The 27,729-nt window shown below is 50.3% G+C and overlaps 9 protein-coding genes across 9 annotated transcripts; 6 read left to right on the top strand and 3 right to left on the bottom strand.

Annotated features, from left to right (window-relative positions):
- Nucleotides 1-987: 987 nt before the first annotated feature.
- LDX57_012039 (GMC family oxidoreductase) lies at nt 988-3,103 on the bottom strand (the record flags this gene model as incomplete). Its single annotated transcript, XM_046093771.1, has 3 exons — nt 2,693-3,103; nt 2,564-2,635; nt 988-2,511 (listed from the first exon to the last, which is right to left on the bottom strand). Exons 1-3 carry the CDS (start codon nt 2,954-2,956, stop codon nt 988-990), a joined length of 1,860 nt encoding a protein of 619 aa, XP_045949749.1. The 5' UTR covers nt 2,957-3,103.
- Nucleotides 3,104-3,519: 416 nt separating this feature from the next.
- LDX57_012037 (Zn(II)2Cys6 transcription factor) lies at nt 3,520-6,938 on the bottom strand. Its single transcript, XM_046093769.1, has 3 exons — nt 6,774-6,938; nt 6,229-6,710; nt 3,520-6,151 (listed from the first exon to the last, which is right to left on the bottom strand). Exons 1-3 carry the CDS (start codon nt 6,811-6,813, stop codon nt 5,300-5,302), a joined length of 1,374 nt encoding a protein of 457 aa, XP_045949747.1. The 5' UTR covers nt 6,814-6,938; the 3' UTR covers nt 3,520-5,299.
- On the top strand, nt 3,602-5,159 carry LDX57_012038 (aldehyde dehydrogenase family protein; the record flags this gene model as incomplete). Its single annotated transcript, XM_046093770.1, has 2 exons — nt 3,602-3,649; nt 3,741-5,159. The coding sequence occupies 2 exons, from the start codon at nt 3,602-3,604 to the stop codon at nt 5,157-5,159; spliced, it is 1,467 nt and encodes a 488-aa protein (XP_045949748.1).
- Nucleotides 6,939-8,800: 1,862 nt separating the features above from the next.
- On the top strand, nt 8,801-9,343 carry LDX57_012036 (uncharacterized protein; the record flags this gene model as incomplete). The annotated part of the gene is made up of 1 exon (XM_046093768.1): nt 8,801-9,343. One exon carries the CDS (start codon nt 8,801-8,803, stop codon nt 9,341-9,343), a length of 543 nt encoding a protein of 180 aa, XP_045949746.1.
- A 1,961-nt stretch (nt 9,344-11,304) lies between these two features.
- LDX57_012035 (uncharacterized protein) lies at nt 11,305-11,631 on the top strand (the record flags this gene model as incomplete). Its single annotated transcript, XM_046093767.1, has 1 exon — nt 11,305-11,631. The coding sequence occupies one exon, from the start codon at nt 11,305-11,307 to the stop codon at nt 11,629-11,631; it is 327 nt and encodes a 108-aa protein (XP_045949745.1).
- Nucleotides 11,632-12,251: 620 nt separating this feature from the next.
- LDX57_012034 (uncharacterized protein) lies at nt 12,252-13,763 on the bottom strand (the record flags this gene model as incomplete). The annotated part of the gene is made up of 3 exons (XM_046093766.1): nt 12,252-12,364; nt 12,420-13,575; nt 13,626-13,763. 3 exons carry the CDS (start codon nt 13,761-13,763, stop codon nt 12,252-12,254), a joined length of 1,407 nt encoding a protein of 468 aa, XP_045949744.1.
- Nucleotides 13,764-15,919: 2,156 nt separating this feature from the next.
- LDX57_012033 (uncharacterized protein) lies at nt 15,920-17,190 on the top strand (the record flags this gene model as incomplete). The annotated part of the gene is made up of 4 exons (XM_046093765.1): nt 15,920-16,169; nt 16,348-16,902; nt 16,970-17,040; nt 17,098-17,190. 4 exons carry the CDS (start codon nt 15,920-15,922, stop codon nt 17,188-17,190), a joined length of 969 nt encoding a protein of 322 aa, XP_045949743.1.
- A 4,132-nt stretch (nt 17,191-21,322) lies between these two features.
- LDX57_012032 (uncharacterized protein) lies at nt 21,323-26,306 on the top strand. Its single transcript, XM_046093764.1, has 3 exons — nt 21,323-21,777; nt 21,828-24,326; nt 24,374-26,306. The coding sequence occupies exons 1-3, from the start codon at nt 21,430-21,432 to the stop codon at nt 26,186-26,188; spliced, it is 4,662 nt and encodes a 1,553-aa protein (XP_045949742.1). The 5' UTR covers nt 21,323-21,429; the 3' UTR covers nt 26,189-26,306.
- A 374-nt stretch (nt 26,307-26,680) lies between these two features.
- On the top strand, nt 26,681-27,699 carry LDX57_012031 (sulfurtransferase; the record flags this gene model as incomplete). Its single annotated transcript, XM_046093763.1, has 2 exons — nt 26,681-26,832; nt 27,006-27,699. The coding sequence occupies 2 exons, from the start codon at nt 26,681-26,683 to the stop codon at nt 27,697-27,699; spliced, it is 846 nt and encodes a 281-aa protein (XP_045949741.1).
- Between the last annotated feature and the right edge of the window lie 30 nt (nt 27,700-27,729).

The raw sequence follows: 27,729 nt of genomic DNA, 5'->3' as shown, positions 1-27,729 counted from the left end.
GGCTGTGTGGCTTCATGCTCAAACCTCGAGTATTGGAAATCGACCAAGGCAACTCCCATCAATACGATATCCCACTCGGTCGGGCAAGAAGCACAACAAGGGAAGAGGCCCCGATCGGCTCTGATGTATGTCGTAAGGAGGCCCCAAGTCGTGGTGGTCAAAACGCCAGCCAGGAGCAGCTGTGGCCATGACCAGATAAATTGGACTTCCTCTAAGTCTGTCGTATCAAAGTCTGGCATCTCTGGTCCAAACTGTGCATCTCTTGTCCGAATACTCCATTATTATGCGTTTAATAGTGATTGATTTGACAGAACACCTTCTTCCGTTGCGCCCATGGTTATCATCTTCACGCTCTGCTTGGCCGTCCGACTTCGTCCTCCAATTTACCTCACCCCGTGCGGGGACCAGTAGCCTCCAAGTCTCATGATGACAGCCCCACTGCCTTCGTCGACCAAATGATTATAGCAATAGGTACTGCGTTGGACGACGTGGTCTTTCTCGAGTGGGCAACAGCGCGCGGTTGTAGGTTGTTTTTCTTCGCACTGGACAAAGACGGCGTGGCGGGAGATGCAGCCGCAGGAGTAGTGGATGGTTTCCCAGTGACACCTGGGTAAATTAGATAGTCTTCATAATAATGAGCAGGTTCCTCTCACATGATGGAACAATTTTGATTGGAATGTCAGAGTGAGGTTCAAGTGGAGGTTGAGGATTCTTTTCGTTCAAGAAGGTAGCAGTTCGTCTTGATGGGCAGTGCAATGTGATTAACTTAGTGGGAGGATTGTTATTGGATACCAGAAGAGTGTCTCTTCGTGAGATTGAAAAGGATGGAAGGAGGAAAGAGCCAGCGCGTCTCACAATCCGAAATTATAACAGTGGCGTGACATCACGTTGCAGTCACTGGCTGGAGGGAAGTGGAAGTGAATGCCGTTGGGGACACGGGGAAATGCAAATGGATGACAGGTAACGTGAAACAGTAAACAATGCTACCTAGAGCGACGCTTTGACTCGTACGCCGTCCTCTTTAATCAAATCTGCTGCTCTCTCTGCCACGGCATACACACTCGACAAAATATTTCCACTCACATTCCCTGGGAAAACGCTAGCATCGACAACCCGCAATCCTTTCACTCCGTTCACTCTCAATCTCTCGTCTACAACCTGACCGATAGCGCACGTCCCGCACGGATGGTACTCTGTCATACAGAAATCTCTCACTGCCGCCTTGGCCTGCTCCCTATCTCCGAGCTGCACGCTTGGAGCCGGGTGCGCTCGCCGCCGGATCTTGTCTTTCAGCGGCGAGGAGTTGACAATTTCATCGCAAAACTCCATACCCGCGGCGAGAACATCAACGTCCGCTTCATTCGTCAGATATGCCGGATCGACCGCGGGATTCTTTGTCGGGTCTGAGCTGGTTATGTGGACTGTTCCTCGCGAGGCCGGATACTGCAGACAAGTGACGATTGTGAAGCCATCGGGATCGGTTGGAGAGCCGGGCTTGGCGAACTTCCCCTGGTCTTGAACCACTTCCTCGATGTTCATGGTGCCTTGGAACATGATGAATTGGATGTTTGCAGATGATGGGCTTTGTAGATGAGTTGCGACCTGCTCCAGCTGGCGTTGCTGGAAGGGAGTTGTCGTAGGGGTTCGTTGAACTTTCTCGCAGGTCGTGGCGAGTTCGTTCGGTGATGCTAGCGACGAGTAGGGGAGAAAACCCATACAGCTGGTTCCTGCTGCCAAAATCCCGCGATTTTCTTTGGAGTATAGGTCCAAGTGTTGTTGGAGGATTTCTGGTTTCCGAAGGGAATCAAAGGACGTCGTTCCTTCGTTCAGCTCGTACACTGTTGCTGAGAGAACATGGTCTTGTAGGCTTTCACCAACGCCGGGTAAGGGGACAACACATTGTACCCCAGCTGACCTCAAAATAGATGGATTGCCGATTCCAGACAACTCAAGAAGTTGAGGAGATTTATATGTGCCGCAGCAGAGAATCACCTCCCTTGTCGCTCGGACGTCATATTCTCGGCCGGTGTGCGACAGACGAACGCCCTGCGCAGAATTGCCCTCGAGAATCACGTTTAGCGCGAGCGCCTCGGTCAGGACCTTGAGGTTTGGTCGGGAAATGTTTGGTAACAAGTAGGCACTCGCGGCGTAACTACGCGTGCCTTTATCCTTGCTCCGGTCCACGGTCAACAAGGAAGAAAAGAAGCCCAAATGATCCCCTCCCCACGGATCAGTCGGACTGTTGGACATTCCGCAGGCTGTCTTAGCGGCTTCAATGAAGTAGCGCTCTAACGGGTTTCTCCAATTGTTGAAGCTCGTGGAGACGGGGCCAGATTGTCCGTGGGATGTCTTTCCAAAATTCAGGAAAGCAAAGTCACCCGGCTCTCCGGTCCTGTTGTCCTCGATTGACTCGTGCTTTCTGAAGTACGGGGCCACAGAAGACCACGACCATCCTTTCCCAAACGCTGACCAGTCGTCGTAGTCTTGCTTGGATCCACGGACATACATCATCTGCGCCTGTTAGTAGATTTCATCCCATCAAGTGAAGACGGGAATCGCTTACGCCATTGGTTGCACTGGACCCCCCAAGCATCTTGCCCCGTGTCATAGCATGCACCTTGTTGCCATTTGCTTTCTGCGCATTATCTCAGCCGGAAGTGTTTATGAGGAATGGGGGCCCAGTATCTCTCACCTGAGGCACAGTCTCCAGCATCCAATCGTACTCGGGGACTCCCAGAATCTGCGGGAACATCGCAGGCGTGCGCACGAACTCATTTCTCGTCTGGTCTTTTCCGGCTTCTATGACACCTACGTTGATCGAAGGGTCTTCACTCAAACGAGCGGCGAGGGTGAGACCGGCCGTGCCACCGCCCACGATGAGGTAGTCGTACGAAACCTGCAGGAACTCATCGAGAGAGCAGATTGCTCCTCGCGTTTGCGACTGGGGGTCCGCCATGGGGTAGTAATCCGACCAAAGCGACTACTCCGTATGAGCTGTAAAGGAGAGATTCACGAAGTAAATTTTCGTTGCATGTCAAACATGGCCCCACGACGGCGAAAATAGACACTTATATTCCGGCGAGACACTTAGAGACGTTAAGGCTCCACCTCGGTCGGTGCCGTAATTGGGGTCCGACAGGCCGCAATTCCAAACTTTTAAGGCGGGTTTTTGAGCAGTAAAGCCCTTGAGATGTCGGATGCGATTGGTTCTCAACCATTAGAACTATCGCCGGACGGGATACGAGTCAATCATCAGTCCGGGCTCAGATGTACTGGACAGCAGAGGGTGCATTCTTCCTGCGCGCACACATCAGATGACATTGAATCAAATTAGCTGTCACAGCCAATCATCATGCATTGCGCGCTCTCCACTCTCATGCATGCTTAGTGTCGCCCTTCGCAACGCCCATTGGCCGAGGATGGCCTGGATGGCAGCTGTCCCCGCGCGCGCAGAGCAGAAGGATTCGCGAAATCTGTGAACTGAGAAATGATTTGAATTGAAGAACGAAAATAGAAATACTCGTTGTTGACCCGGACCTTCGGGATTGCTGACATTCAATTTAAGGGAGCTATATCTACCTAGTGACCTGTTGATCGCATCATGTCGACTTCCAAGGACTTCCATACACGGCTCTTTATTAACAATGAGGTAAGTGGCGACTTCTATTCATCCTTCCCACGAATCCGTTGTCGCAATTTCCCAAGAAACTGATTGGACTCGCATTGCTGGCCGTTTAAAGTATGTGTCCGCTAAATCAGGAACCCTCTTCGCCGTCCGCAATCCCTACGACGATTCCCTCATATCCGACTCGGTCCACCATGCTGGTCAGGAAGACGTCGACGACGCCGTGTCCGCCGCTTTAAACGCATACAATGGTCCATGGGGGTCCATGCCCGGGCAAGAAAGAGCCAAACGAATGCTGGCGCTGGCAGACTTGCTCGATGCCCACGGCGCTGAGCTGGCTGCCCTGGAGAGTCGAGCGATCGGACTGCCCATCACTATGGCGCGGGGTATAGCAGGCTTTGTGGGGACGATATGGCGCTATTATGCCGGATTCTGCGACAAACTTCCGGGGGACTTTGTGCCCGAGGGGGACGATCGCGTGTACAAGATTGTTCGACACGACCCGTTTGGCGTCTGCGCGGGGATCGGCGCCTGGAATGCGAGTCTCTTCTTTTTCAGCATGAAGATTGCGCCCGCGGTCGCGGCGGGGAATACATTCATCTTCAAATCGTCGGAGAACTCTCCACTGGGAGCGTTGCAGATCGGGGAATTGATCGTCAAAGCGGGTTTCCCGCCCGGCGTCATCAACATACTCAACGGTGACGGAAAGACGGGCGCACTTCTAGCGTCGCACATGGATATTGGCCGGCTGAGTTTCACCGGCTCAGTCGAGACCGGGAAGAAAATCCAGATCGCGGCAACCCAGAGCAATTTGAAGAGAGTCACGCTGGAATTGGGCGGCAAATCCCCGTCGATAATCTTCGAGGACGCGGACCTGGACAATGCTTTGTTGCATTCTTCGCAGAGCTTCCTCGTTCATTCCGGTCAAATCTGCGTGGCTGCGTCGCGGGTGTTGGTGCACAAGTCTATAGTGGATAACTTTGTGACTGGGCTAAAGGGGAGATTTGAGGCGCTCGCGGGGGCATCGGGCGACCCCAGCCAGGATTCCACCTTCCTCGGCCCGGTGGTCGATGCCGGCCAAAAAGACAGGATTGTCTCCCTTGTGGAGCAGACGCAAAGCGGAAGCCCGAGTGTGGTCCTCACTGGGGGCAAAGCTAATAAGAATTTCGTGACCCCGACCATTCTGCTCAACCCTCCTCTTGACTCGGCTGCCTGGCGGGAAGAGATATTCGGTCCTGTTGTCTGCGTTCGCTCCTTTGAGACGGAAGAGGAGGCAATCAGCTTGGCAAATGGGACAACATTTGGACTGTCTTCGTGTGTATTCACACAGGATATTCCTCGAGCACTGCGGCTTGCGAAACGTCTCCAGGCCGGAGCAGTTGCAATCAATGCCAATCACCAGCCAGATTATGATCTCCCCTTGGGAGGTTGGAAGCAGAGTGGTAATGGGAGTTATGAGGGTGGCCGGGCAGCGGTGTTGAGCTATTTGCAGGCAAAAGCTGTTCTCATCAATTTCCCGGCGGCCAAGCTATGAGGCGATGCGATTTGTACATCACCCACTCAGACGGTATCGTAGCCTAGCATTCATCCACATTGAACCAGCATGTCAATGAAAAGGATTTTGTCGCCTTTTCAACGTAGCGGTGTCGTGGATCTGTAGACAAGAATTGCGCTTTATGTCGTTATAAGTCTCGAGATCCCTTCGGGTCGAAGCAGGAGATCAAAAGGTTCAACGGCGTTTTCTGACTTTGAACGGGTTGAGCAATTGAGTTGTCCAGACGCCTTTCGTCGTTGATAAATGCTGGCCAGGAGATGAATTGTCCGCTTGATGTCTCCCCAGTGTGAACATTCCCACATTCGTTGTAGCCGACCTAGCAAAAAGATAATCTCGCTCTCTCGTTGCACGGTACAGGCAAGAATCGTAAACGGCCATGAATAGTGTTGGTTCCAGAATATTCCTTGCACGTCCGATTTCAGGTTACTCAGTATCTGCTTGACCCGCTGTTGAATGCGGCTGTCCCCTGCGCTGACATCAGGCTGAGATATTTTCATAAGGAGGATGTCGGCTGTCAGTGCATAGAGCTCCGCTGCCTTTTGAATATCCGTCCCCGGTGCCGCGTTCTCTCCGTCTGCGCCAGACTGCGGAATCAGCCACGCACTGAGTTCAAGTCGCAGGGAGCACACCAGCAGTCTGTCATCGTAGCCGAGAGGAATTCGATTTGCTAGATGGGATATCTCTAGCATTATGCGACATAGCGCCGGCGGCATAGCTAGTGGCGATTGCTGAGTTGTCTCGAGGTATTCTTGGACCTGGTCCCAGCATACCGTGTCGGCAATTGACAAGGTGGCTGGAGATAAGAGTGTCGTGGTCGAGGCATGATATATCAGGGATGCAGAACAAGTCATTCCCCTGGTTGCGCCTTCATCCGGTTCAAATTCAGCCGCCCTCTCCATCTTCATGGCCATAATACGTGACGCGCCAAGTAGGTGGCTGCCCGCACCGCAGGATGGCCCAGGCTGGGCTCTCTTCGACAGCGTTAGTACCGAAACGTTGATCACAGCGATAGATGACAAACGCTATTTCAATATCATCGAAAACTCACCTCAAAAATGCACATGGCTAACGTTGCAACCAACAGCCAGTCCTCTGTTCCTTCCAGTGTCGAATTCTCAATCATCGACCGCGTCATCCCGAGCGCGTTCGAGTAGTATTTCAGAGCGTCACGCATTCTACTTTCCTCCGTCCCCGACTGGAACAAGGCAGCGCAGGCGAGGAGCGAATTCAGGAGCGGGGGACTGGCAATGCCCATCGACAGTAGGTCATCACGCGATGCCCGCGGAGTCCCCGGAATGAGGAGCTGGGGTAGCACGCTTGAAGCGAAGTATGTGAATAGTGACTCCTGGGAACGATTTTGAAACGTGGTCAAGCAATGGGCCGCAATATCGATGCCTGTCGTGTTCTTCACAATCGCTCTCGGGTCGATATTCACGGCCCCCGTTAATGGCCAGATACAGGTCAGAAGATTCCGACGACAAGCTCGACAAGTGCCTCTCTCCTCGTCACACTTTTTGCGTCTCGTGCGACCTAGATTGACATCTGTTAGTGGCGTCGGTCATGACATGTGTCAGGCTCAGGGGAAGGGCGGACATGTCAAGCAACCGGACTTGGTTCTCCATTTTGCCGGCATGGTTGGAAATCGATGGCGCACACTACAAAGGTTCTTCGGTTCCCTCGGGTTCTTCCTGGTCAGCCGCCTTCACAAGCCGCTGAAGAGATCTCCGTACCGTGTTTGTGAGGACCCGTTGGGATTCGGAAGAGAAGAGTCGGTGAAATGCGGAGAGATCAGCAGAGCCCCACCGCCGGTTAACGGCCTTCCCGTCCCGTGCCCGCGCTAGTCCACTTTAGGCACACCGCTCACGTGCCTGAGGGCCGTGCCGAGGCATTTTGACACTTGACTCTTGTCCATGCTCCTAGCAACAACGCCCGTCGTAACACTATGACTTCCCACGTTAATTGACAATTTTGTTTTGTGTCATTAATTTCTGCTACACTACATGATCTCGGTACTACAATTTCCTTGGTTCCGGCATCTGACTTTGCGGCTTATCTGGAAAATTCTCTTCCCGGTATGAAACATATTTTGAATATCTCTCGCGCATGCTACTGAGGAGACACATTCCCTACACTTAAAACCCTAGCCATATCAGAATCTTCCGAGACCCATGCGTAAATACTGTTCAACTCTCTCTTTCATTGTCAAATGTACTCCTGTGGATTATTGACAGACATATACTACCACTCAACTCCCCCGTGACAACAACGTGTGCTAGTCTTGGCAGATCATCCCAACAACCACTCGGTTCTTCATTTCGTGTCTGCACAATCTGTATCACTACATCAGTAAGACTGTTCTAACAGAAAGAAGCTCTGGGATGCCCTGCTTCTTATCGTCTTTTACCTGGTTTCAATCATACTGCAAGACACGTAATGGCTGCCAGAAGAACAGGGCATATTCTAATTGCATTCCTGCTTATCTCTGCTAGCTGCATAGAAATTCCTACTATTTACCCGTACGATCATTCATGAATGTCGCTATCTATTAAGGAGAGTGAAGATTGAATCGTAGAAACCGTGAAAAGAACTAGGCCAATACTCTCTTTGCTGAATATCATTCTCATCTGTTTCATTTTCAATGAAAGTGATCCCCAACCTTTGAGTATTTGGCTATACTGTTTTCCTTTTTCTTTTTCTTTTGGTGGAAGACATGTATAAATTTGACTAATATGTATAGAGGTCAGCCAGCCGATTCTTTTACTACTGCGTTTCAGCACTCCACAGCCACAAAGGTGTTAACCTAACAATAAGCGGCAGCTCTTTGATTTAGACATGTCTGTCTGAAGAGACATGCAAACAACGCGCCCCCGAATTAGTCTAGTGATATGTTAATTATTCCTTGAATGCTATGACATCCCTGAGCATATTGATGTAGACAGGAAACAATACATACTAATTACTATACTGAGTCCTCCGACAAACTATTTGGCTGGATGCACAAAAAACACATAATCACAACCATATGTGTTCTAGTTCATAGAGCTTTACCTGATAGACCTTTCCATATGCAATTGAGATATCTTAAGATACTGCCATACCTTACGGCCTATTCATGAGGTTCTGGTAGACGGTTCGGATATTTGGATTATGAAGTAGACATAGTTCCACAGGTAATGCTCATTGTGAATGATAGTTTGGAATTGTCAAGGTGATGCAGCCTTACCTGGTGAGTTAACTTTTGTTCATCACAGACTAGCCCACCGACAGAATAACCTGGGAAATTTGGTACTAGCTATTATTCCTTTTTGGGAATTCAGTTCTCCCGGAAAGTGGCATTCAACATCACAACGCATATACCCGGTTGATTCCTGTTAGAACCTCTGTAAACTAATGTTTCTAATGGCATTGTTCGAGAATACAGTATCGATTCTGCATATCAGCCGACATCCTCCATTTACTCGTGTTTTTTTCGGAATATTCACCATCACGTATCAGGGATTTAGCGGTACAAGCACCTACATAACCGCACCAGCCCCTCTGGATTTGGTACTTTTCCAAAGGCTCTCACTCTCACCCTCAAACTCCTGGATATATTCCGCCTTTTGACAGCTATAGTCAGCATGTTCGATCTATGCAGTCCGTGTCGCTCTAGACGCGACGAGGGGGAAGAGGAGGCTCGAGAGCAGGCTCGCGCTGCCGCGCAGGAACAACGACTGCAAGACCTCATGAAGGCTGCCTACGAAAGTCTGCTGGCCCAAGATCCCTCGCCACCGCGCAGCCTCGTTAGTATCTTGGTTTGCTATCCTGAGAATATTAGGTTTAACGTCAACAGACGGCATGAAGTTGGTCGATATCTTCGAAACATTATCCGGGATCGTATTGATACCGGCATCCCCCGTGCTGAGCCTGAGTATCATCTTCACGATTGTCGAGCCATGGTAGTTATCCTTAAGGATGACGGTAGATACTCGCCAACATCTCATGAGTTCCCAGGGCACCTTAACCGAAGGGCGCTTGAGCTCATCAACTCCAGATTGGTGCTTTGTCATCCAGATCTTCGAATCCAGTATCCTTTCGTCACGAACGGTCTTATGCTCGCCATGGTCCGTCTACAGAATAATGGTCCTCGACCCAATCGGCCTATCCGTTCTCCTTACCCCTGATCCGGACATTTGGTTGATCCCCTATGATGTCAGTTAACAAATTTGAAATTTTGCTTTGCCTGAATTATACCCTTTTGAATTGATCGGTTTGACATTTGCCATTGATTTGGCTTTAGTATTTACCATCTAGCCCCTAAGTAACAATACCCCATGTAAGCAAACTACTATTCTTCACCCAGGGTCTAGCTTATCTAACAATAGCCTGACAACACATTCTTGGCTTAGTCTTCTGTCAATACAAAGCAGTTCTACCCCTAATACCAGGCCGATAGACATCCCCATTGGCTCAACAGTAGAGTTTGTTGTATATATCCCTAGAGCTGATTACAGTGCCTCTCGCAAAATGTAAGGAAGTATAGGGAAGCAAATATTTGCTCGTTTCCTTGACGTTCGGTATTGGAAAGTTCCGTTTGAATGTTTTGATCAACCAACCTATCTTTTATTGAAAGATTCCCAAATGTTTTCTTGGTCTGACAGGGTTCAGTTTCACGGGCTACGGTACTAAGCAATCAGACTATCCCGATACCGGATACTTCCAGAGGCATTCATTTCCCCTTCAATTCCCAAATTCGAGATACCAGACCACCCCTTAGACAACTTCTAGTCTGTGTGTAAGATCACAAAGCCACCATATCCAAAATGCCACTAACACAGGTTTCCCTTCAGAGATTTCCTCTGTCTCCCTGGGTTCAACCGCATCCAAACGTCGTCAGGTACAACGCTGCACGTGGCGGAAGAGAGGAGAACCAGGTGCACCTTGTCTTCACACGAGTCTTCTGCATTCACCGCCGTACTAATACGTCTAACCTGGGTGATGCTCACCGGGACACCTTGCAACGGATTCATCGGCGGGCCGAAAATGGAGTAGTCTCTCCACCGTCCCCAAAATCACCAACACATGTGCCATTTCATCTGCATGAATTTCAAGTTCCAGGTTCAGGGATGATTGAGCGATGAAATTTGCAGAAACAGAAGCTATGAGTTGGCGTATCACTTTACAGAACTAATGGTACACACGGGATGGTATGCGCAGTATTTATACGATGGTTGTGATTTTTACCCTGCGGTTCTCCCATAGGTATCAAAGAAATATGCGTGACTTGGGAGTGCCTTCCTGATGAGTCTAATCATGACTGTGGTACCGAGATTCTATGTCTGCGAAAGAGAGATTCAGTACGGGCCTTTTCTTCTCTGGTACTGGATATGTGAATATTACTCGATGAGTATAATGCCTTAGACAATGCAATAGGTTGCTTAAAGCCAGCTGATGCCTTCCACGTCACATAAGCTCTACAAAAGAATTGCTCTCCATCATCTAGGACAACCATAGAGTACGTGCAAGCCGCTGTAGCACGTCTAGGTTCCGGGATCTCAATTTGCAAGAGTTCCATGTGTGCCTTCCATTTCAGACATGCTCTGTCATTGCCTGAAGTGGGATCATTCCGTGTTAGTAACCGCTACCCTGTGGCTGTTTACATATGTCATAATCAAGCGTTCTGGCATTCATAAGAAACGTCACCTAGTCCCTATGATTGCTATGTCAAAAGCAGAACCTGTCAGATACAGTGCTGTTGCTTGGGGATCCAATGATTTAGACCTCCGGCCCTCTTCATGGCAGGTTCCGCTAGATACTATAGACAAGGCTCACTTTGGTAGTTCATATGTGTGGGCCATGGGCGGGGAAGGGAAGATACTATGGCTTGCATATGTTTACGTGGAGGCAGACATCCAAACGTCTAGCAGCTTTGGCGACTTCGCCCTCACGCCCTCACATCTTATTACCGGATAGTCCCGAATCTTTCTGATTGTTGAAAGACATATATAAAGCCCATCAGTCAGACCGATTGAGCCTATTCTAGGCAAGTCTTGTGTGCTCCCTCCGATGAACGTCATCAAGTTATTCACACTTCTGGATCAGTCTACCTTATTCTCTTTGTATTCGACGATAACCGGACTTTGTCATGTCTGCCGTGGAAATATTCTATGAAGAACGAGAATTAATGCCCGAAGAGATAGAAGAAAGGAATATCGAGAAGCGCGAAAATGGCCAGCAAATATCTGTGTTTGACGATGTTCGCTATCTCATCGATATCAACTTATATCTCGACCCAAATGTGCCCCTCGACCGTCTAGGCGCGGTTGCTAAGGCTATCGGCGTTGAGCTACGTCAGCGCCCTATTGTGGAAGATGCAGCCGATACACGCAATGGCGTGCCGTACACTATAATCGTTATGGGCGTGGACTTCTGCGGGATCCCCGACCTTTACGATGGCACTGCAAGAAGGTAGCGCATGCAATGGCCGTTGAGTTGATCCGGCCCCTCGAGAAAGCTGACCTCGATGAACCCATCGAGTTTCCCTATGTGTCTGAAGGCGAGGAATTTTGTCTTTTCTTGGCTAGAGATGCCACTAGCAAAGCGTCGACTGAATCTTGCAATGGTTTCACATCTGATGAGGAGATTGGATTCGACGAGGCGCCTCTAGAGGATCCGTGGTCAAATCAAGTTTAGCCATGTCACCATAGTCAATGGACTTGCTTTACCGACTTCACCTTTTCTCTGAGTATTCGTCATCAAAAATCAAGTTCTAATCCCAACTGAATCGACGGTTTCCTCCCCCATTCTCTTAATCTTTATTTTCTGTTACTATTTTCATGTTTCTTCTTCCCCGGTTTATAATCTCAACTTTGGCCTTGACAATAGGGACACTCTTGTAAGCGTTCTAAGTTTGTTTGTCTATATGCCATCCGGCGTGATAAATATCGGGTTCGATCTGGATGTGTGGACACAAAAGGGTGATGATTACGAAGCGATTTGGTAAGAATTGACCCAATACTGACACGCTGGAGATTGAAAAGGTGTGATTTTTAATTCTCAATACACCCAGTATAGCTAGAAAGACCATTTGTACTAATAAAGGGGATTCAGCTTGCAAAACACATTGTCCGGATCATACTGCTTCTTGGTTTCGAGTAGCTTCTCGGCATTGACTCCAAACATTTCTCCCGGGGTTACTTTCGTTTCTGGACAATTGATCAGCACGATATAGACCATCGTACACGATATTGTCTGTCTTACCTTGGGTATAACTAACGAAGTTAGACACCAAACTTGATCTCTCGTTGCCTTCGCGTTTTAATTCAGCGTCGCACATGTCTTTAACCTCGGACGCCCATTTTATCATCTCAGTATCCCTAATCTCGTCGGTCCACTGTAGCACGAGAGCTGCATTTACCAGTAAATGGCGACTAGGAAAGGCAGTCGATGTTATAGGAACCCGAACCGCGGCAGAGAGATCGATGCAATCCATTTGTATGGAGCTTTCGCCCATTCTTGGCTCAATCTCAATCTTGTGTTTGAGCTCATCCACCAATTTGCAAACCAGCGTGGGCCGCAGGGGTGAGTTGAACAAGATGCCACCGGAGAACTTTCGCCCACCTGGAGGAGCAGCAGCGTTCAACATTGCCGGAACGTCACGGTAGGGTTTCATGCTGACATCGAAGGCAGTATAACCCAGGTCAAGCAGAGGTGCGAAGTGCCGCCGGCCGTCACTTTCGCTTCCATTAAAGAAGATAACTATGTTCACTAACGGGACATGAGTGTTCGGACATATTGCGATCGCGCATAAGACAGCTGCCTTGCCTCCAGGGTGCTTTGAGATGATATCCAGCACCTCGACAACGCTTGCGAGTTTGTCGCCGGAGAAGGTGACTATGCCTGCCCAGACATCATTTTCTTGAGGATGAGCCCTGAATGTGAATTCAACGGCGAGACCAACGCACTGACCCGCTCCACGGAGAGCCCAGAATAGATCTGGGTTCACCTTTTCAGAAGCCGTCAATTGCCGACCGTCTGCGACGACTACTTGTGCAGATATCAGGCTATCAATGACCATTCCGTATTGTGGGGTTAAAAACCCGTTGCCTCCACGAAGAGTAAGTCCACCAACACCAATCTGACTCTCGGTTCCCCCAATTACAGCTAAGTCGAACTGGGCCGCAGCGTTATTCACGTCTTCCCATAGCGCGCCTCCTTGCACAGTGACAGTCTTTGCCAGCGGGTCTACTCGCACTTTGTTCAGGCGCGCAAGATTGATTGATATGCCACCATCGCTCGAGGAGGACGAATCGGTGGAATGTCCACCGCACTTCACAGCGAGATCGAGATGGTTGTCTTTAGCGAAACGAACGACCTTTCCTATATCTTCGGCATTATCGGGGAGGAGCACAACGCCCTAGTCGAGATCAGCACAGTGTACCCAGAGCAAACGAGGAGGAGACATACAGCTGGTCTGGATGCGACGTCAGACCATCTCTTTAGACCCTCTTCATAACCCTGATCTCCAGGGCAGAAGACGGCCGTGCCTTTGCCAAGATGAAGCTTCAAGGCTTCGATTTGATCTTTCGATATCTTGTACGACATCTGGAGAAAATGTCACAAATATGACTTCCCTGAGAAGATTTCAGGACCCTACTGCGACATTTTGAGGATACTGTGACTGGCAGTTTGAGGGGAGAAACGTTCTGAGGATACTTAGGTCTGTGGACCGCCAGGGATGACTTGGAAAACAACCTTCCCTTGTGGCAAAAAAAAGGTTTCCGACTTCAAGGCAGTGAAACTCAGATTCCCAGATATGCCAACCACATCAAGCAATCAAGTTTTGTCAATCATGAGGAATTGGACAACGGCCGTATTCGCTTACATGAACCAAGTGCCATGCCTGTCCCAAGGTATGCAAACTTTTCGTCGATACAACCCTTGGTGGACTATGCATGGTTTGTGGCATCGAGCCAGGACAGGCTTCCGGCGAAGGACTTGCACACGCAAAGGCCTGGTAAAAATAGAAGACGTTTAGTTCTGTGATTACGTCTGGGGTACCTTTGATTGACATGCGATGCAAGGCCCAGATACACCCAGATGACCCCTACTGTGGGTTTTGATCTTAAGGACCTCGATTCATCACTGCGAAGATCTAATAAAATGGCAAATAATTACTAGGATTATTAATTTAAAGTTATCAACGGCTTCTTCCTCATTCCTGATCTGAGTAAATGCGACGATATTCTCACCTCAGCGCCTGAGATTTCAGGCATCCTTATCGGCCGAGAAGCGCGTCTCATTGCCCGATTGGGCCAGGCCCAACATATCCCTTGTAACCATTGTCGCAGTCAAATCAAGGAGGTTGGATATCGGTGCACGCCTCCCTAACTAGAATACTCCAAGGTCTATCCTGAGTATCATAAAGAATGTAGGGACACTGATTGACGGCCATTGCCCCTTTGTCCCTTGGTTCCCTCGTCCCAGCTCGTAAACACGGAGTACTAAACCGTGGTGAGTCCTCCGAATCAACCCGAGCCAGGCGTGCGGATGATAAGAGCCCGTAAGGCGCACTGAATCATGTTTCTGAGGTGGATCTTTAGCAGGGCCGGTGTCCTTAATCCATGCATATTCCCCAAACAAGCTTCTCCGATCGTCAGGTGTCTCCAAAACAGCGGCACCTCAAGCCGTGCCACGGAGACAATCTTCAAATCCCCAGTAGAAAATTCACCCGACAGAACGCAAGCCACCGGTGTTCCAACTTCCAAGCCCGTAAGCGAAGTTCAACCGCGTCATGGCCAAGTCGACGATTAACTCCGAAAACCGGAAACTGGAGCGGGAGGCAGGCATGACCGACCGAGCCCTAAGGAAACGCGATCTCAGTCTGACATGTTGGATGAGCAGCAACTGTCATTTACCAAATAATATCTTGTATTCCCCAGGCTTATCATGTTCCGTTTTGGCCGATGGACCCAAGATAGCTAGGACTCGTTCCTGAATTGGACGAATAGACCCTCATGATGGCTTCTCAGTTTGATTACCCCTGACTCCGGTCTATGATGGATTTCTCCACATTTTTCCAGTCTGGATCCTTTGGCCCGTTCGTTGATTGCTCGGAGGGAAAGACAATAAGCGGGCTCCATTTTTTGCGCATTCGGTCGAGAGATCAGAGGTCACAACAAATTCCCATTAAAATGCTAAAATCTCCAGTAAAGCGGAGGAGCCGCCACCACAGTGTGAGGAAATATGGCTCACAACCACGGTAATAATCAGTCCACTCGGTAGAACTGACGGTCTTATCAGCCGTAACGCTGGCCATCGCAGCTTTAAAGTATGGTCCGAGGGCGGCAAAGCCCTTTTTCCTCGGGGTGGCGCAACCTTGATCCTTGGGAATGACGATAACTTCGGACGTGATCCACCCTAATTGGCCACCCAGTTTCAGTCGACATAATTGAATTTGCCAACGGTTTCTAGAAGGTCAGCTTTATCTAGCCAAGACTTGACGAGAGACCCGCAGACAGTCGGATTGCCGAGCCGAGAAAGCAAATCACGAAGTCGGAGATACCAACTGAATCTAGTCTGTTGGCGAGAATCCCCTGCTGCTCGCGATGAAAGAGTGCCATCCGGGCGGTCCCGACGTGTCTGACCATGTCGTCAGATAACTATCTGCCATGTCATCTCTTGCTATCAGTCTTTTCCCTTCCTCCTTCACCTAAGTTCGCGGCCAGCTTATCTCGAGCGCCGGAATTGACCTTCCCATCATGGTGGCTTATCTCCCTGAGTACGAACACGATGAGCAGCAGGGGCAGTTGACGCCGTCGACGATTCCACCGTTCGCGGGACGAATGGGAGGAAATCAGGACTTTGTCGTTGACAGGAACGATCCTCGGAATGAGAAGGTGTTGGAAAAGGTGCCTGATGCGGCACCATGTATGACACTGCGAGAGGTGTTCGACTTCCGAGGGTTTCTCAGTGCTGATCTATGGAAATTTGCACTATTAGAATGTGTTGGTAAGGGATCCTCCTTGCTTTTATACCCAATTGCTTATCTCTACGGATTCGCCCCGTCGAGATAACCACCTGAAACCTGAAACCAAACGCAACTACCAAACCCTATCTCCCGCGCCTGCCCGCTCTTATCAGCATGCATGCAGATAGCGAAGAAGGAAAGCTAACGCGGTCCAATCAGCCAGCATGATGAACGTATTTATCACGTCGTGGGTAACCACGCACGCCCCGTCCAGCGACGGCGCCCCTAAATCGCAGGCCGGCATTTACGCTACCCTTACCTTCTTCTCGCCCTTATTCGGCGGTATCACCAACCTGCTCCTCACGCCGCTGTTAATCTACACCTTCTCCCCGTCTAGTGGCGGCCATATCAGTCCCACCATCACGCTAGCCACCTTCTTTGCGCGCATCATCTCCTTCCCGCGCATGGTTTTGTACCTGGTGGGCCAGACGCTGGGCGGTGCACTGGCCGGGTTTGCCCTTCATAGCGCGTACGGCACCCGCACGTTCACCGTGGGTGGATGCTATATTGATACGGGGCTGGTTCCCGTGAAGGATGCGCTGATCATTGAGTTCATGGCGTGCTTGATCTTAATTTTCTTGGCGTTTGGAGTAGCGCTGGATCCGAGACAGGCAAAGGTGTTTGGGCATGCGACCGCGCCGTGGTTCGTAGGCGTCGTGCTGGGCGTTGTAACATGGGGTACAGCGTGGACTAGAGACGGATATATCGGTGCCAGTGAGTACTCTACCATACCACCGTCTCTGTCTCCTCAATGGACTTGAAGTGAGACTAACAACGCTAGGTGTAAATCCCGCCCGATGCTTCGGTGTCTACGTGGCGTCAAGTTTCCCTGGATATCATTGGATCCATTGGGTACGTCCATTCTCTGATGCATGCAACTCAATGTCACCTTTTCTAACACAATGACAGGTCGGTCCATTGGCGGCTGCAGTAGCTCACGGCCTTGTATATTTCATTGACCCGCTCTGGCAGGACCCCAGGGCGTCTTCGAGTTCCCAATAGTCGGACCAGATCGACTCGAGTGGGTTGACCATTGCATGCCAATGGGGTACATATGATGTGTATATAGTGTAAATTATGAGTATTTATCGCGTTGCCCATTACTGGAGCAATACATTTTCCTTCCTTTAGAAAGTCTAGTACTTAGCCGCGGAGGCAGTTTATGCAAGCCTAGTCTCCACTACGTGCGATTGTTAATGTTGGAAAAGAGCAGATTGTGATGTCCGCTATAACGCTCAATGATAGTTGATGTGCTAAGGCCTAATGCCATTTTTTGACATCTACTATTCCAAATTCTCGATCCCAGCCGCGTCAAACCTCCATTTTATCAGAGGCCGCCATTCCTGATCCAAGCCTCGATTGATCGCAAGAAGCACCCGCTGGCCCCAAGATGAAATCCACCAAAGCCATCTGAGTCGATGAAGCACAACGCAGTAATGTGCAAATACCACCAACGCAAAGGGGTGACGTTCCCGCAATGAATCGAAAAACCGCGATGGAATTTCATCCATCCACATGAAGGCCATCGAAACCGGCTCCGCACCCCCATCTATATTCGCGAAAAGATCTTCTAGAAGTCATATGGCTGATTGAAAAGCCTATTGACTTTCCTCGTCAAAATCGTGGGTGGTCCTAAGTCCGTAAAGAACCGATATTGCCGAGCGAGATACATCGGATAAACCCGGGGTGGCTTCTACTACATGGGTCAATTGACCCAATTAGACAGATTTGACATCTGTTAGCAACGGAGCCGAGAAATTCATGGTTGATTTTATCAGTTTGATGATCTGGGTCATTTCGCCGAGAGGGTCGGATATTTCGTGACCTGGCCCAGAGACGGCGAGGGGAAAGGCAAAAGCGAAGCCAATATGTTGATACTGATGTTTCTCTCCCATGTCGCCAGTGAAGAAATTTATTGCTTCCCTTTGATGATATTCAGCAGCTTTGATCCATTGCTCGCTTTCGATATCTTGAGCATTGACAATCGTAAGGTGGATTATTGAGACTGCGAGAATGGACCTTGAAAAACACGATAAGGTTGTCATAGAATATGCAAACAGCATCCGAAACCCACATGCGGGGACAAAGACGTCAACGGGCACTATCCGATCACAGCCCCTAACAACAGAGTAGCTATAATGATGATACCCACCAGCATTTGCCCAACTACCCATGCTAATAACATATCTCGGATCCGGCATCTGATCGTACACTTGCCGAAGTACAGGTGCCATTTGGTTGGTCAAAGTGCCCGCCACGATCATCAGGTCCGACTGCCTAGGTGACGCTCGAAACAGAAGACCCAGGCGATCAACATCGTACCGCGCACCCGCCATTTGCATCATTTCCACCGCACAGTAGGCAAGACCGAATGTCATAGGATATAGGGAGCTCTGTCGGGCCCAATTCGCGATATAGTCAAGGGTTGTTCTAAGGATCACGACCTTGTCAGCTCTTGAGGCAATGGCATTGTTTCAGGGATACACACAGTGCATATTGGGCCACACCAGTAGGGGCAGCCTGACTGGGTAAGGCGACTTTGATTTGAGGTTCCCCACTAGCAGTCAGGGAGTGTGGTGATCTTTGGATTTGCAAAGCCACTTGTCTTGTCATATGTGGCGATTGCGAAGACCATCGATGGACATGTAGATTGGATCACCGTCAGTCTTTGTATCAACGACTTTATCGATGATAGCAGCTTACAGTTTTGAGTGATAGCCAGCAGTGTCATAAGCTGAGCGAACAAAAGTCACGCCGATGGTGTGCAAGGGTTTGATATTGTGGTTTCAAGGCTCACTGATATGATGAATTTGAGACATAGTTCTTAGAAAAATCGCAAGTGTCATGGTCTTAAATGAGGATTTCTCTTTGGTCGACAGGCTGATTTACAGCTCCAACTTGCGCTTCTATATTGGGTATTCCTTACGAATACACTCTCAATACGAAGATACACACTCTTTTCACATCTTCTTCGGGCAAACCTTACGAATATTACCGCTAGTAATCAACGATTATGGGTCACGATCCTGGGCTCTGCATCCCTGTAGTTGGATTAATGCACAATGGCACAGAACAATTTTTCGAAGGAATAATAGCCAGGTTCCGTTGATTGGACCTAGAGGAGTGCTCGAGGTCTATTCCGGCTGGAAATCGCGACCACTCTGCTTCAAGTGACCTCCTCTAATGAGCTCCCGAAACCCATGAGCATTCCGAGAATCTTAGTAGCATGTGTTCAAGCGCTAGCTGTATGCCATTCCCTCATAATTAGCCTTTTAGTCCCCAGTTCTACTGCAGAAAGACAAAATCTTACTCATACTTCATGGAGGTCCAGTTTCTCATATCTTGGAATACTAGTGCCGGGGATACTACACTAGCCTTACATGATAATATACGTTGTTTACTTCATAATGGACTCCCCTCACCCTACTCTGTGTCAAATCGCTTGGCTCAACAGCCTAGCCAACTGTGGTCAAAGAGAGTCCTTGATAGTGATTCGGCCTGGCTTGCGTGTCGGTCTTCGTGTCACCATCAAGAACAAGCGAATCAACGGTATGTCCATAGAGTACTCGAGGAGTGATCGGCTCAATCTTCGAAATTCTAGATTCCACAGCGCACGGATTACACGACATTGTTTGCTTTCTGCACACTTCGTTCTGCCAACGAAGCAGCGGCGAGGTTAACAACATGCACGGCAGGTTTGTCGCATATACGTACGTAACGTTGACTCGAGCTGCTGCCGAGCTTCGATTCTAAACCGAGAGCTACTAATAACTCTGGCGCCCATCGGTCTCAAGGAGAATAGTGTCGATGAATCCTGATAATAGAAAGACGGCTATGGGAGTAGTGTCGCGTGTAATGGTCACCTGAGCTACCGAACCCTATACCCGGTAGGTCACTTTGCGCATCAAATTATTGAGACCAACTATCGCCACGCCATCCTTGACCCGGGCTCCGATATGTAATACGTCACTGTTCATTGGATGCAAAAGATAGACAGCTGCAAGCATAGGCCACGCTCCGTGGACCAGGTGCGTTGCTTGTCCCACCTCACGAGATTGTGCCCGGACACTTGCAGCTGTCCCCAGATTTGTGTCCACGGGGATGTGAGGGAAGCAGGAGAGGAGCCGGTTGTCTACTGTTCATTTATTGGAACCATCACATTTATTTGCAGCCATATAAGTTAACCTGATGAATCCCCAAGAATAACGATTTTGCGATAAAGAATTATCAAGGTTAAGCCTTTGCAATAAATATGGAAGCTGACGGACCGCAATCTAGCGGTGAGTCTGAACTAGCTCAGGTTGAGAAGAATGCCAGATGACGACTGACCAGGTGTAACAGGATGATGAGGAGGCGGACAAAGCGGTGCAACCATGAAAAATGGCAAGTGTGTCCTTGCAAAATCCAATTTGTTCGCGACTTGACTGAATTAGCCCACTTCTTTGATGCTTGAGGTCATCCGAGTTGGTCAAGCCTTCATCCATTTCAACAACGTATACCATCCTATGGCGGGAAACGCTATCCGGGCCGTCAGAATATATCATGCCGTACTATAAACTATGGGACACGGTCTTGATAACTCCATGCAGGACATGCCAAAAGCCCGAGCGATCAGGCCATCACAGGAGCCATCGACCACCCGGCAATTACAAATCGCACCGCACACAATCATCCAAGCCATTTCTGAAATCGTAGATTCGGACGGGGACTAAAGCCAAACCTATCGGAAGTGGGCCGTTATGCGTGATTACGGAGTAGAGCCGTGGAAGCAGTATAGGTAGGCGATGTCAGTTACCAATAAGGGTTGCAGATGATGTGCATGCATGACACTAAAAACTACAACGGTGCAACTAAGGCGATCTGACCAAATGACCAGAAAAAAAAAAAAAGAAAAAAACGGGGAATCACGGGAATTGGCGGCCTGGGATCCTCAGGCCAAGACGGAAATAGCCCGCATGCCGACGATGATTCGCCGGCGCGTGGACGTGACGCGTCCGCAGCCAATCAGCGGACGGGCAGCGGTTCTGCCGCGGAAGGCACCAAGGCGGCGAGGCGGAAGGAACCTGAGGCAGGGATGCACAGGAATGCGGCAGGAAGTGAGGAATGTGCAGGTCTGTCCTGCAATTCTCCGGTTGTCTCGCTGTCCCTGCGCCCCCCTCTCCAATCTCAATTTCCTCGTTTCTTCTATCAACGGTTTGCTGCGTCACCTTTCTTCCAATGCCAGACCGTACCTCATGAGGAATGGCATCAGATCCGGAAGTCCTGTCCGTCGTGACGGGTGTCGTGGTGCTGGTGTTTATCATCATTAGCAGTGTACCTGCACTCGTGAAGACTAGTCGCCGATTGGAGGGGGACTCTCAATTCATCCGCCTGGATGTGTCGCCAATTGCCAAACCGGGATACGAGGATGAGGACGGGGAAGCCTCGGAGGCATCGTTGCGGACGTACTCGGATACCTGGCAGAAGGTCGCCATCGCCATCTTCTCCGTGACGGGATTGGAATTGTCGTTGGCACTGGCCATTGTATCACTTCAGTCTAAGAACCAGAACTTCTTGGTCGTGCCGTTTTGGCTGCAGACGGGAGGCTGGGTAGGTTATTCGATTCAATACTGACGATGCTCACTGCTAACCGGCAAAAGATGATCCACTGCGCCCAGTCGACAGCCTTCTTTGTTGAACGGTCTACTGTGGAGCGATACACGCTCGGCCTCTACGCGTTCTGGGCCAGCGCGCTCACCCTGGCTGTCTCCGGCCTCAATATTTTCATCCCGTGGTGCTACGGCAACGACGTCAACATTGGCCGTGCGTCTACGGGACTGCTTGTTAGTCAGGCAGCTGTGGCAATGACACGCGGTCTCTGCTCCATTCTAATCCCTCGTCGACCAAATGTTTACTTCCAGGGCCAAGAGGTCGATCAGGAGTTCACAGTCAGTGCGTTCAACCGTTTCACCTACACATACGTCAGCACTTTACTCCACTACACGGGACAGATCAAAAACTTGGACGTCGATAATCTGCCCAAGTTGCCCTTTGCAGCTCGTGCACAGACTCTGCACGCGCGTTTGGAACAGACTCGAGGGATGTTAAATCTCTGGAAGACGTTGGTGCTGGGAAATGTTCGGCCGCTGGTTTTGCAGACTATTCTCAGCGTGGTGACTTGTGTTCTGGGATTCGGACCGCAGGTAGCCTTGTACGGCATCCTGACATCGCTGGAGGGGAGGTCAAGCGAGTCGGGCCCGGTGACTGCCGCGTGGCTGTGGGTGGTAACTCTTGGCTTGATGCTGGTCTTGTCCCTGGGAATCGAGTCCTGGCTGTGGTGGCTGATCTACTCGCAGCTGTGGATCCCGATCTACGAGGGTCTGTCGGCCTTGGTGTTTGCTAAGTCGATGCGCTGCAAGGACGCCAAGCATCTGAAACCATCAACGAAAGAGGGAGATGAGGATGGCGAGGACGAGCAGGAGAAAAGCAGACAAAGTATTATCAATTTGGCCGCTGTGGACTCAAAACGCATTGCGGATTTCGCCACGTTCAACTATCTCATCCCGTCATGTCTCATGAGACTTGGCATCGCCTCGGCTTTTTTGGTACATCTCATCGGATGGCGCAGTCTACTGGCGGGCGTTGCTATAGCCATCCTGGTCACTCCCGTTAATGCATTTCTGACAAAAGGGTACACTTCTGTGCAGCAGGAGCTCATGAAGGCGAGCGACAAAAGGACATCAGCCGTGACGGAGGTCATCCAGGGTATTCGCCAGATAAAATTTGCCGCTCTGGAGCAGGAATGGCAGAACCACATCACAGAGAAGCGAGAGGCTGAGCTGAAGCTACTGTGGAAAACCAGTCTCTACACTACCGGCATGGTTTCAGTGTGGATTTTAGGACCATTGATGCTCTCAGCTGTCTCTCTAACAGTATACGCACTGATCCACGGCGAATTGTCTGCCTCGGTCGCATTCACAGCGTTGTCAGTATTTGGAAATCTGGAATCCGCATTAGCTAGCTTACCAGACCTCCTTTCTCGGGCGATGGAAGCCAAGGTGAGCACCGAGCGTATCGACAAGTTCCTCACATCCGCCGAAAAGGCTCCACATACACAAGACGTCGAGGAGATCTCGTTCGAGAACGCTACACTTGCGTGGCCGGCAGATGAGTCGACAGACGACCAGAAAGACTGGGGGCGCGACGACCGATTTGTTCTCCGCCACTTGACAATGCGATTTCCCCGGAAAGGCTTGAGTGTGATTGCTGGAAAGACGGGATCCGGGAAAAGTCTCGTTCTTGCCTCTCTCCTGGGAGAATGCGATATTTTAGCCGGGTCTGTCTCGGTACCACATGCTCCTCCTCTGGACGAACGATTCGACCATCATGCCACGCATGACAATTGGATTATCGACACCGCCATCGCCTACGTGGCGCAGAACCCCTGGATGGAGAATGCCACGATAAAAGATAACATCCTCTTCGGACTGCCTTACAACTGGTCCCGGTACCGCAAGGTGCTTTTTGCATCTGGCCTGGAAAAGGATCTCACGATGCTACCGGACGGCGAAATGACCGACATCGGGGCAAACGGGATCAATCTGAGCGGCGGCCAGCGATGGCGAGTCTCGTTTGCTCGTGCTTTGTACTCTCGCGCCGGAATTCTGGTTATGGACGACATCTTCAGCGCGCTGGACGCGGAAACCGGTCGGCACGTTTATGAGCATGCCTTGACAGGAGAGCTGGGGCGAGACAGAACGAGGATTCTGGTGACACATCACGTCGGGTTATGTCTCCCGCGTACCGACTATTGTGTGCTTCTCGAAAATGGATCCATGTCGCATGCAGGAACAGTTGAAGACCTCAGCAAGATGCAAGGGCTTACCGATGTCCTTCAAAATCTGGCCATCGAAAGAGCGGCCAAAAGGCAACAGGCAGACGAAGAAGATGCGGTTTCCCGACGAAAACGTTCCTCTGTTGGTCCTCCTCCGGCTGCAAGCGACGAGAGCCCTCGGAAGTTCACGCAGGACGAAAAGCGAGAGACGGGAGCTATCTCGTGGAGGGTATATAAGGCGTATGTGAGCAAGGGAAATCGCCTGCCAGTGTGGGCGCTCACCTTTCTGGCTTATGTTGCGTTCACTGCCCTTTTGGTTGGTCGTGTAAGTAATCCACTCCTATTACAAGTTCAAATTCGCTAATTAATTAGTCCTGGTGGGTGAGTCTCTGGACAAGCTCGTCGCATACGTCGTCGCATCCAGTACACACAGTCAGTCTCTGGCATCACACCCTCAGTACCACCAAGTCGTCCATCGATCCCGATCTTGTCTTCTATCTCAGTGTGTATGTTGGAATTTCTGTCGCCGCTTGTGCAGTCGGGACTCTTCGAACCCTCTCCCTTGCGTTTGCATCGCTTCACTCGTCTCGACAAATGTTCGATGATCTTCTCGCCGTCGTATTACGAGCGCCTCTTCGATGGCTGGATACTGTTCCCCTCGGTCGCATTCTGAATCGGTTTACAGGAGATGTCTATATGCTTGACTGGCGACTTGCCTACGATCTGGGCAACCTGGTCTTCAAGATCCTTGAGCTTGTGGGCATCATCGTGGCGGGTGTTATGGTATCGCCGGCCATTATGGTCTTCGCTGGCTTGCTCCTTGTGGTGTGTGTTCAGATGTCTTGGACTTATCTTGGTGGCGTACGCGAAGTGAAACGCCTGGAAAGCACCGCCAAAAGCCCGGTCATGGAGCAATTCGGGTCAAGTCTTGTTGGCCTGACGACAATCCGCGCGTTCAACAAAGCCGATGTATACGTCCGTCAGATGTACGAGCGCATTGACCGACATGCGCAGGCCGCGTGGAATCTCTGGCTCTTCAACCGATGGCTTGGATTCCGCATGAGTATTGTGGGAGCCGTTTTTTCGACTGCCACTGCGGCCTTTGTTGTTTACGTTCCCTCCATTTCCGCTGCTCTCGCCGGCTTCGCCATGAGCTTCGCGCTGCAATACAACTACGCGGTCGCTATGGGGCTGCGCTTCTACGCCAACGTCGAAATGGATATGAATGCGACCGAGCGAGTGCTCGAATACACTGCCATGGAGACGGAGGACCAAGGAGGCATCGATCCGCCGGCGGCATGGCCGACCCGGGGACACGTTGAGGTTGAAGATCTCCAAGTGGGCTACGCCCCTGAATTGCCTCCTGTCCTGGATGGACTCAGTTTCACCATCGAGCATAACCAACGGGTCGGCGTCGTTGGGCGGACCGGAGCCGGCAAATCCTCACTCACTCTCGCATTTTTCCGCTTCCTCGAAGCCCGACAAGGCCGCATCACGATAGATGGACAGGATATCTCCAAAATCAAACTTCAATCCCTTCGCAGCCGACTTGCCATCATCCCGCAAGATCCGGTCCTCTTCTCCGGCACTGTTCGGTCCAATCTCGACCCATTCCATGAGCACACAGACCTAGAACTGTACAACGCACTCGAACGCGTTCATCTCCTTTCCTTCGAAGACACGCTCACCCTGGGGTCACAATCCAGCAGCCACGATCCCCTCAGTGGCAGCGATACAATCGCCTCATCGTCCGCCTCCACAGCGACAACAGCCCAACCCAAACCCGCCAACGCCTTCGCTTCTCTTTGGTCTCCTATTTCCGAAGGTGGATACAACCTCTCACAAGGCCAACGCCAACTCCTCTGTCTAGCGCGGGCTATAGTCTCGCAACCGAAGATCATGATTCTCGACGAGGCCACATCCGCGGTGGATATGGAGACCGATGCGTTGATCCAGCGATCTATTCGTGCAGAGTTCGGCCGCAACAGCTCTCTCATGGTGATCGCGCACAGACTCAGCACGATCGCCGATTTCGACAAGATTCTCGTCATGGATGCCGGCCGGGCGGTTGAATTCGGGACGCCAAAGGAGCTGATGCAGATCAAGACAGGCGTGTTTCGGAATTTAGTGGAAAGTAGTGGTGAGAGGGCGGTGCTGGAGGAGATAATTCTGGGTAAACAGAAGTAATTCATCCGTTATTTAGGGAGCTGTGTACGTGATTTCATATTTTCTGGGTTGGAATAATTGCTGTTTTAGCGTCGGCAGATGATCTTGATGTTCATAAATTTTCAGACTGAGAATCACCTTTAATTCTATTTTACTGACGAATTGTCTGCTGTTCTTGACATTTTTGTCACTCTCAACCTGTTCCTGCATACAGATACAACCTATATCGGATCTTGAACTCCAGGATGGACTAACATGGAAGGCAGCTAGGCAGTCACGGATGCTTGGGATCCAGGCACGCTGCTGCCTGGGTCTGATCGCCACCTTCTTCCTGTTTGCAGATGCCCACGCCATTGGATGAATCATATGCAACTGCTGCTCAGAGGAGCCCAAGACTCAGTTTGGTGGGGCTCTGATAATCTAATCAATCAATCAGAACTTCGAGCGATTTCTCCCCGCCATCAACTTTCATTTCTCTTCCGCAACATGCTCTACTGAGCAATCAATCCCACCATGTTCGCATCTTCACTTGTCAGCCCTCAAGACTTCCACGAAGCATACTCACAATCCCAAACCCACAATGGCTCCCAAAGAATCGTCCCTGTGGCTGCGGGGCGCACCGCACACATTCCTTTTTTCAACGCCAACCACATCCCCGGTTCAGTGTATGTTTTCACCCCTCCCCGTTCACATTCCCAGAAACCATTCCAACAAACAGATATTCTCTCCCTACATGGACCCTGTATGTACAACAAGGAGTGACTGTTTCCAGATTTTTTAACATGGACACCGTCCGCAACTCCGACACCCCCTACCCACTAATGCTTCCTACGTCTAGCACCATCTCAAAAGAGCTATCTAAACTCGGGCTCCGACCCAGCGACACCATCGTGGTCTACGATGCCGCAGAGATAGGAACCTACAACGCGCCGCGAGTAGCGTGGATGTTCCGCGTGTTCGTGCACAAGGACGTCTACGTGCTCAATAACTTCAGAATTTATCATCAGCTGCAGTTTCCTGTGGAATCCGGGGATATTGTTTCTCTTGGTGTATCTTCATCTGGGGAGATAAAAGAGGCAGAGACGTATCCTATTCCTGAGATTGATCAAAACATGGTGATATCCTACGCGGATCTTCAAGAACTTCTCGCTGCGCAGAACGAGGGTTCATCTGACTCAGCGTATCAAATCCTGGACTCCCGTACGAACGCACTCTTCACTGGCTCAGAAGGATACTCAGATCCAAGTATCCAGAGAGGCCATATACCCGGCTCTGTGAACATCCCGTTATCCACAGTATTAAATGAGGATGGGGCGATCAAGACGCCATCGGAATTGAAGGCCCTGTTTGAACAGTCTGGGGTCAGTGAGCGGCCGGTGATATTGAGCTGTAATTCTGGTGTTACGGCGGCGGTAGTGGAGGTGGCATTGACAGAGTCTGGGTATGCCATGCCGAAGCGGTTGTACGATGGGAGTTGGATGGAATGGGGGAGGGTTTCTTCTTCAGCGTTTATTGAACGCGGAGAGGAATGATGAAATCCGTACAGCGCACTGAATTGGTTT

The sequence above is a fragment of the Aspergillus melleus genome (genome assembly GCF_016097325.1).
Source record: "Aspergillus melleus strain CBS 546.65 chromosome Unknown contig7, whole genome shotgun sequence".
NCBI classification, from domain to species: domain Eukaryota; kingdom Fungi; phylum Ascomycota; class Eurotiomycetes; order Eurotiales; family Aspergillaceae; genus Aspergillus; species Aspergillus melleus.
Note: the sequence above shows the minus strand (reverse complement) of the source record. Positions and strands in the feature narration are given on the sequence as shown.